This window comes from Callithrix jacchus, chromosome 3 (assembly GCF_049354715.1).
Source record: "Callithrix jacchus isolate 240 chromosome 3, calJac240_pri, whole genome shotgun sequence".
In the NCBI taxonomy this organism is placed as follows: Eukaryota; Metazoa; Chordata; class Mammalia; order Primates; family Cebidae; genus Callithrix; species Callithrix jacchus.
The window spans coordinates 28446645-28455910 of record NC_133504.1 but is presented as its reverse complement, the minus strand read 5'-3'; the positions used below and the strand labels follow the sequence as shown (position 1 = coordinate 28455910).

The 9266-nt window shown below is 56.2% G+C and overlaps 1 protein-coding gene across 1 annotated transcript in view; it reads right to left on the bottom strand.

Moving 5' to 3' along the window:
* Window positions 1-244: 244 nt before the first annotated feature.
* Window positions 245-9266, bottom strand: part of LOC118152009 (protein dispatched homolog 3-like) — a 52310-nt gene continuing 43288 nt past the window's right edge. The window contains 9 exon segments of the mRNA XM_078366061.1: window positions 245-396; window positions 399-606; window positions 1342-1508; window positions 1892-2005; window positions 2785-2944; window positions 5659-5839; window positions 6332-6441; window positions 7222-7385; window positions 7464-7594. Coding sequence (XP_078222187.1) covers window positions 245-396; window positions 399-606; window positions 1342-1508; window positions 1892-2005; window positions 2785-2944; window positions 5659-5839; window positions 6332-6441; window positions 7222-7385; window positions 7464-7594 — 1387 coding nt within the window.

The following is a 9266-nucleotide window of genomic DNA, read 5'->3' as shown; positions in this document are numbered from 1 at the left end:
ACTGGCCAAAAAGCTTAGTGTAGCCGCCAGCAGCACGGCCTGTGGGGTGGCGGCCATCTCCAACTCCGAGCTGAGAAAAGGCTGCATGGGCCACACCAATTGTATGGATGTCAGCCTCCAGGCTATCCCAAAGGGTGCGCCAGGCCCAGGCTTGGGGACACAGCTAGCCGGAGCCCAGCTGGGAAGCAGCTCCTGTCCTCCACCCATGTGACCAAAGGTGCAAGTGTCCAGAGCCTGGCCTGGGCTACAGGGAGGCCCCTGCGGGCAGGGGGATTTTATAGCCACTCTGCAGGAGCATGAGGCAGGTGCCCAGCCCCAGGGCCCCTGTCAGCAGCACAGCACCCAGGGCCTTGAGGAAGAAAGTCTGGGTCTGGGTGAAGGAGCCAGGTGCCATGAGCCCAGCAGGGCAGTGCTGATGGTCAGCATGTAAAGGATGGACATGCCCATGTTGAGTGCCATGATCTTGCTGAACTTGGCAAATGGGGCAATGAGGCAGAAGACGAGGGGCACTGTGGCAATGACCGTGGTGAGGGCACTGGAGATGATGGCCATGCCCACACGTTGCATGGCCTCCAGTGTACACCACTGGTGCTGTGATCGGGTGTCCTGGGGGTGAGAAGAGACCCGGGGGCCCAGCCTGCACATGGGACCCTTCTGGCCAATGCCTGGGGAATCATGCGCTCCCACCCCAGGCTGGGTTCCTGCTCTGTAACTGGGATGAGAGCTGCAAGTGGCCTCACAGGGTTGGGAGAATAGGTACACGGTGGGTGTTGCTATGGCAACAGGATGCTAGGGTCTGCACAGTAGGTCCTCATAAATGGGAGCCCTGCTTGGAACCTATTTTGTTCCTTTGACCACAGGCAGTTAAATGTGTGACTGATTTGATTTTTACATGTTTGTGAATGTTGTCACACCAGTGCAGTTCCTAACTAAGGAAAAAAATTGTTACTAGCTTCAGATCCTTTGGCACTGGATACATAAATATGTCCTCACCAAGCCAGCAGGGGCTGGAGCAGAGTTGTGGCCTCTGGGTCATGGCTGGAAAAAGAATGAGCCATGGACTTGGGGCAATGGGAAGAAGAAAGGGCCCTTAGAATCCTGTGTCTGGTCTAATCCTCTCATTGATCACTTGGGGAGACTGAGGCTGGGGGGAGTGGACATTAGAACGTGATCCCCTGAGGCTTGGGGATCAGCTTTGGGAAACCTTAGTTCCTAGAATGCAGCCTGCGTGAGGGTCCTGGTACTGGGGTGTCCAGCTGCCCTTGAGGGTCCCTCAGCTGCACGGACCTGAGAGAAGACCCAATGTGGGTGGTAGAGGGTTAAGGCAGGCAGGATGCTCACCTTGGCCTGGTGGAGGGGCAGGTTCTCTTTGGCCAGCAGGTAGCCTTCAACCAGGTGGACGCAGTAATCCACAGAGGAGCCAACAAGGGTGGACAGGGAGATGGCTTTCACGGTGCCCATCTCCCAGCCGCTCCAGTACATGATGATCACCACCAGGCACATGATGCCTGCCAGGGAACAGCAAGGGAGGCAGCTTGGACTCCTGCCCTGGAGGCCTTAGGGGAACAGGGACATTTGGAGTCCAGCCCCACCCTCAGGTGACAGGAGGGACAAGGCACTCTGAGGGGGCCTCCAAAAGAGGGGACAAGTGTGACAACACATCACTGAGCCAGGGGCTACTACCTGGGTACCCTGGCTCTGCTCGGGAGCACAGACCTATAAGCCAGTGTCCCAGATGGCACCGGCAGGTCTTGTGACATGGAGTGTGGGAGGAAAAGCCTCCAGTGACAGTGAATGGTTCAGATAAACTTGCTACCTGGAGGCCACCAGGGAGACCCTGCCTGTTGCCATCCTCACCAGCTGGATGCCTGCCAGCCCCTCACCCATGTACCCAAGAGGCTCAGGAGCATGGGCAGCAGGAGCAGGATGTTGGTGGTGAACACGGCCACCACGGCTATGCAGATGAGCAAGGACAGCACCAGGCCACACAGGGCGCTACGCACCCCTGCAAGGTAGAACAGGGCCTCAGTGCACTGCTCTGTGGGTGGCTGCAGCCAGCTGTGCTGCTGGGGTGAGCCCTTGACCTCTCTGAAACTCCAATTCTCCACTTGTAAAATGGGGTCATAACAAGACCTACCCCACAGGCCTTGTTTGGAGTTGAGGAGAACACAGGTCAGGCCCTCAGTCCAGAGCCTGGCACCTAGCGGGTGCTGGTAACTGGCAGCTGCCATCATGGTCATAACTGCTACTTTTTTATTTTATTGAGACGGAGTCTTGCTCTGTTGGAGGCTGAAGTACAGTGGTGTAATCTCGGCTCACTGCAACCTCAGCCTTCCGGGTTCAAGCGATTCTCTTGCCTCAGCTGCCTGAGCAGCTGGGACTACAGGCACGTGTCACCATGCCCAGCTAATTTTTATATTTTTAGTAGAGGGGAAGGGGTTTCACCATGTTGGCCAGGATGGTCTTGATCTCTTGACCTTGTGATCTGCCTGCCTCAGCTTCCCAAAGTGCTGGGATTACAGGCATGAGCCACCATGCCCAGTCTGTTACTTTTTAGGTGGCCAAAGTCCAGATCAGAGAACGTGGCCAGATGCCCCCAATAGGAGAGGACCGAAACTTTAGCCTCTGATCAGTGTTCTGGCCATTGTGTCACTTGGTTTCCCCAGGGCTCTTGGTCAGGACGGAGAGTGTGGCTCAGAAAGGCTGCTTCACACCCTCCCTGCCCCAGGTCCCTCTGCCTCAGCCCCTGTCTGCCCAGGGTGGAGGGACGGGGCTGCCATTTGCCTACGATTTCCATGAAGATCTGCTTCCAGTGCTCACAGGTCCGGAATCCCCTGTGCAGGGCTGAGCCGTCGGGGAAGGCCCGCAGCTGCAGCTGGAGGAAGCTCTCCCAGTGCAGGTAGTCCGAGTACATCTGGAAGGAGGATTTGCCTTTGTACATGGTCTGTGGGGAGAGACAGGAGCTGGTGAGACAGGCAGGGGCTGTGTGGCCCACCCACCCTTCCCAGGGTATGGCTGGTCTGTTCTGTGGCCACTAGTGGAGTGTTGTGTGTGTTGGGGAGGGTGTGAATGATGATTCAATCGAAAACGAGTCCCGACCAGCTTCTGGAGGCATCATGTGATTGTTATAGCAGTGCTGGTCCAGATGCAACCACGGTCCTGGCCCACCAGAACCCCCTTCAGCTCCCAGGGCCCCCCATGCTCTTGTGTCCACGCAGAGCACATGCTGTTCCTTCTGCCTGCTCAGCCAGTTCTTGTTCATCCTTCAAGGCTTTCTGGGGTCCTGTCTCCTCCGGGAAGCTTTCCTTGATGCCCCAAGGTGGGCCTCCTTTGGGGTCTCCAAACCCTCAGTGCTTCCCCAGCTCTTGCCACTGCCTGGCAACCTGCCTGGCCCTGGAGAGTGAGACTGGGAATTGCAAGAGCAGGAGAAGCCTGGCTGGCCCACAGTGCCCAGCCCCGAGGTGTGCTCATGGATGATGAATGAGGGAAACAGGCACTTTCCCTGCTCTAGAAGGTTCTTAAGGTATCTGCTTATCAATTCTGCTCTTGCTGCGCATAAGCCAGTTCACAGGAGTCCGTGTGTATGTGTGTGCACGTGCATGTGTGTCTGAGGGCTGGTGGGGTCAGCCTGGAAGTGGGTGCCTTGCCATGTGGTAAGCCTGAGTGGGGACTTCTCTCCTCCCTGGAATTGCCTGGGGCTTCAGCCTGCAGAGGGAGGTGAGTTCTGATATATGGTGCAACATGGATGAACCTCATACCAAATAAAATGAACCAGTCACCGGCCGGGAGCATTGGCTCACACCTGCAATCCCAGCACTTTGGGAGGCCGAGGTGGGTGGATCACTGAGGTCAGGAGTTCGAGACCAGCCTGGTCAACATGGTGAAACCCCATCCCTACTAAAAATACAAAAAATTAGTCAGGCATGGTGGTGTGTACCTGTAATCCCAGCTACTTGGGAAGCTGAGGTAGGAGAATCACTTGAACCTGGGAGGTGGAGGTTGCAGTGAGCTGAGATGACTCCACTGTACTCCAGACTGGGTGACAGAGCGAAACTCCAGTTCAAGAAAAAAAAAAAAACGAAAATGAACCAGTTACCAAAGGACAAATGCCATATGATTCTACTCACATGAGGCTCCCTAGAGTTGTCATATTCATGGAGAAAGTAGAATGGTGGGTACCAGTGGCTGTGAGAAGGGGAGGGGAGAGTTGGTTTATAGCAGGGACAGAGCGTCACTTTGGAAAGATGAAGAAAGTTCTGGAAGTCGATGGTGTTAATGGTTGGATAACAGTGTGAACATACTTAACGTCACTGAATTGTATGCTTAAAAATGGTTCAGGCTGGGTGCCGTGGTTCCCACCTGTAATCCCAGCAGTTTGGGAGGCCAAGGTGGGTGAATCACAAGGTCGGGAGTTCTAGACCAGCTTGGCCAACATGGTGAAATCCCATCTCTACCAAAAAATAAAAAATAAAAGATAATTATCCAGGCGTAATTGTTTGTGCCTGTAGTCACAGCTACTGGGGAGGCTGAGGTGGAATAATCACTTGAACCCAGGAGGCAGAGGTTGCAGTGAGCCAAGATGGTGCTGCTGCACTCCAGCCTGGGTGAGAGTGAGTGGCAAAAAAAAAAAAAAAAAACGGTTAAGATGGTCAATTTTATATTATGTATCGTTTACCACAGTAAAATAAAAAAACAATCTTTAAAAATCCATCTGGGGTTTTGAACTGGTGTCTGCATTTGCCTGAGGTCTTGCTCAGGGCTCCGAGGCCCTCCGGGCTGGTGGCTGGTGGCCAGTGGTCTCCTTGCTTGTGCAATCAGTCACACAAACAGTAGGAAGGAAGTCAGGGTGGGGGCCAGAGAAGTCACCTCCCCCCTGTAACCTGTCACATTTGTTCTTACTTCCCAGGCTTTCCCATGTGTTCTTATCTCCACACCTGCCAGAGGGCAGCAGGGACCTTTAACCCTCTTCTCTAGAGGAGGCCAGAGGGGATGAGGACACAGAGCACACAAGGATTCCAGTGAGGACTGAGCCCAGGTCTCTGCATGGAGGCAGCAGGGATGGTCTTGCCAAGCCTGGGAGAGCCACATGCCTGGGCAGAAAGGTCCCACAGTGCCCATGAACCTGGCACTAAGTAAAATAAACCAGCCACCGGTGTGTGGGGGGGGTTGTGTGCATGTGTGTGTATGTTCACAGGTTTGTGCCTATGCCTCCTTGGGCAGAGCCCAGGGAGCATCCTGGAGTGACAGAGGCAGCAGGGAGGTAAAAGGGATGGAAGGTCCCCTGGTCACCCTGAGGGAGGCTGCCAGGACCTGGGGCCCTGACCTGGCCTCCCACAGTGGCAGAGGCGGGCATCCTGGACTTCTACTGGCCCCTAAAGACTAGAGACTAAAAAATACCATGGATACCTGGTTAGTGGTGAGGGATGGGAGGAGAAGAGTCGGTGGAAGGGAACTGGCAGGCCACCCAAGGGGAAAAAAGGGCAGAGCTCAGTCAGGTGGCCTGGTTTAGCACTTGACACTGACATCCACTAACTGTGTGACCTCAGGTAAGTCACTCCACCTCTCTGGGCCTCAGCATCTCCCCCTGATCTGGGATCAGAGGTGGCACACATGAGGTAAGTATGCAGCATGGTGCCTAGAGAGGCTGCCCAGGCTCACTGACTCAAAAGCCATGGAGATCCATGGCACGTGGCCTTCCCTGACGCCCACTGCCCCATGGGACAGCTGCCCCGGGAGCAGGTTGGGCTCAGGCAGCTCCTTGCACTCAGGGTGCAGCATCTGCAGGAAGGAGAAGATGCTGTAGCCTGGGGGAGAGACAAGAAAAGGAGTAGGTAGTGGCCTTGGAAGAGCCAGTCCACCCCCGTCACACCTGTGCCCATGCACTCACCTACCTATAAGGCTTAAAGTGTTTGTAACCAGTGGCAACGGCATTGGGAAACCTACAACATGATTTTGACATCGGGGTGGAACATGACATGTGGGGCCCTCCCAGGGATACACCTGCAGTGGCCTCATCCAGGTTGGCTGTGGACCAGCCCCTGGCCCCAACTCCAATTTTGGAAAAGCTACCCCTGCAGGTGTGCCCCACATCCCACATATGCACACCTCTGCTCTAGTCCCGTTCACACACAAGCCTGCTCCCATCTGAAAACCCTTGACTGCTGGCACACACCCCACCCTGGTGTGGACACACACAGCACAGATACACACCTGCAAAGACACCTACACTCCAGGCACTGTGTCCTTCGTGCTGTCTTCCTTGTCCCACGGCCTCTGTGTTTCCCGGGTCAGTCCATCCTCCCTCAGAGGAACCAGCTCCCCCGACCCCCACGCACCTGAGGGCTTCACCAGCCTGGAGTTGGCTGCCATGGCCTTGCAGAGATGACACAGGTGCCCAATTACCTTGAATAGGTCAAAGCTGCTGTCATAGACAACGCTGCCCTTTCCCAAGGAGACACAAGCCAGGCCAGGCCGTTCAGTGAGAAGGGGACTCAGTCCTGCGTGCTCACCCTCAGCCCCAGGGATGCCACACAGGACCCTAGGGCTCCCCTCCTCCCCTCCCCCCGCCACTTCACTTGGACTTCTTCCTCTTCCCACCCTCCCAGATAGCCACATCCTCACTATTCCACAGCACCTGCCTGGTCTCCTGGCCCTGCTCTGAGTGCCTGCAGATACCCAGTGTGGACTGAACACACACATTTTCTTCGACTCCACCTTGCTCCTGACTTACTCCATGGCTGCCATTCCTTTATACCCCACTGTGCTGTGACTACTAAAGGCAGGGGATACACAGCTGACCTTCCTCCCAGGAATCCCCAGCACCCACTATGCCCAGTTCAAAATGGGACAGGAGTGCATGTGAGGGAGGGGCATCTCAGCGAGGAGAAAGACACAGCTGAGCTCAGAGCAAGGGGGAGGGCCCGGGGAGGGCAAGGAGGTATCCACACCTGTATCACCCTCGCTCCATTCTCGTCCCTCACAGGGAGGCAGCCGCCTTGGGCCCTAAACCCAGATTCCCGGGTGAGTCTAAGAGGTGGATGCTGCTGAGTCCTCAAGAAGAACAGGGCCCCCAGGAGCCCAAGGGGGTTCTGTCTGGACTGGAGGAGCTATCGAGGAGCCAAGAGGGTGTGGGAGGTGCTGGACATGGTTCCCTGGGCAGGTGCTTATTTGCAAGTCTGTTGCAGCTGGGCCCTCGGCATCTGCCAGATGCAAGCCCTGTGCCGGGTCTCCAATGACGTGGTTGTCCATCTGCCGGGTGCAGTTGATGCCAATAATGCCAAAGACCATGGCCCTGGTGTCCACAAGCGGCCACACCACTGGCTTCGCACAGCCTGTGTTCACACAGGGGTTGAAGCTGAAGGTGGCTGAGAGACTGGTCTTGGGCACTGGGAACAGGAAGGCAGAGCTGTAAGGGCAGGCAGGGCCCAGCTCCCTAGGTCCCTACCTGTGTGCCCCTGCCATACCTTTCTCACTAGACATGAAGAAGAAGCCTTTGGTTGGCCCGTCAGGGCTGGAGCTGAGCAGGCAGCTGGGGGGAGTCAAGCACACATGCCTATGGAAGGCGGGCTTGTGGGACTGGGTGAAGCACAGCTTCCTGTGGAGGCAATGGAGGCTGGGCTGAGGCCAGAAAAACCAGGAGGAGTCAGGGGAGGCGAGGCGAGTGGGCCGAGACTGAAGCTGGTGGATAGTGGGGTCTGGACTGGGCTCTGCCCTTGTATGGGGATTTGTTCTTGGGCTGGGGGAAGTGCCCTGGGCCAAGGGTCTGGAGGCTGTTCTAGCCCCGTCTCTGCCAAGGCTGATTGTGGGAACCTAGTCAAGGTCTGGTCCCTCTGGGCCTCAGTATCCCCATAGAAGGCATGAAGGGTGGAGAAGACCAAAAGCTTTCAAACTGTCCCCCAGGGGTATGAGGGTTCAGGAAGGACTCCAGGGCCAACCCTAGTGGTTCCCACTCAGAAGACCCCAGCCTCGCCTCAACCCCAACAGTGAGGAAGTCTCTAGATTCTACAGGGAGGAAGGGCTGCAGGGTCAACAGCTGGCTAACCACCGGACCCATTGCAGCTCAAAGTTCTTTCTAGAATGTTTTCAGCTCATCTAGGCAGCCTGCCTGAAACCTGGTCACTGATGTGTCTGTGCAGAATGAGGCCAGACTGGGGCTCAGGGAAGGACAGGCAGAGGGAACCCTACTCCTGAGTCAGGATGCCAGGCTGGAAAGGACCCCGTGGGTGCTGTCCTGCCATTTTACAGCCTCCCAGCTGCACCCTCAGCCCCATGCAGAGTTTGGTTTCCTGTAGCTGCTTGATGCTCCAAAGCCAGCCCTGTCAGAGACTCTGGAAAGGACCCAGCAAGACATGTCCTGCCATTCCCCGGCCTCTAAGCTGCATCCTCCGCCTCATGCAGAGTTCAGCCGCCTATCAAACAGCCTCCGGTGTTTGACACTCTAAAGCCAGCCCCATCAGAGCCCACAGTCCCTGCATGTCACCCAGCCCCATCAGAGGCCACAGTCCCCATGTCACCAAGCTCCGACAGAGCCCACAGTTCCTCTCACCCAGCCCCATCAGAGGTCACAGTCCCTGTGTCACTGAGCCCCATCAGAGACCACAGTCCCCATATCACCAAGCTCTGACAGAGCCCACAGCTCCTGTCACCCGGCCCCCTCAGAGGCCACAGCCCCCATGTCACCCAGCACCCTCAGAGGCCACAGTCCCCCTTTCACCCAGCCCCATCAGAGCCCACAGCCCCCGCATGTCACCCAGCCCTGTCAGAGCCCACAGTCCACGAGTGTCACCCAGCCCCCTCAGAGGCTACAGTCCCCAGGTGTCACCCAGCCCCATCAGATGCCACAGTCCCTGTGTCACCAAGCATGGCCTCACACCGCTGTTCTCTACCACAATGACAGTGGGGCTATTTCTTTCAGAGTATGTATCATAGTTTATAATGACACTGCTGTTTACTTGTTAGTGGCCTGTCTCTCAATGGATGGCCCGAGGGCAGGAGTCATATCTGTCTTTGTCACTATCATGTCCCCAGCACAGTGCCGGCACATTGGAGCCCATGGTTTGTTAAATCCGTGAACAGCAGAGAGAGACCTTCGGCTAACATGACCTCCACGAATAAATGGATGCAGGGCCGTGTTTACAACACGGGGAATGAAACCCCAGAAAATGTGCCCCTGGCTGGCATGGAGATCCAAAGAGCACAGAATTCGGCCTCTCACTGGGCACGCAGTGGGGGCTGATTTTACACTAACAGGGACTGGGCCAGTGGCA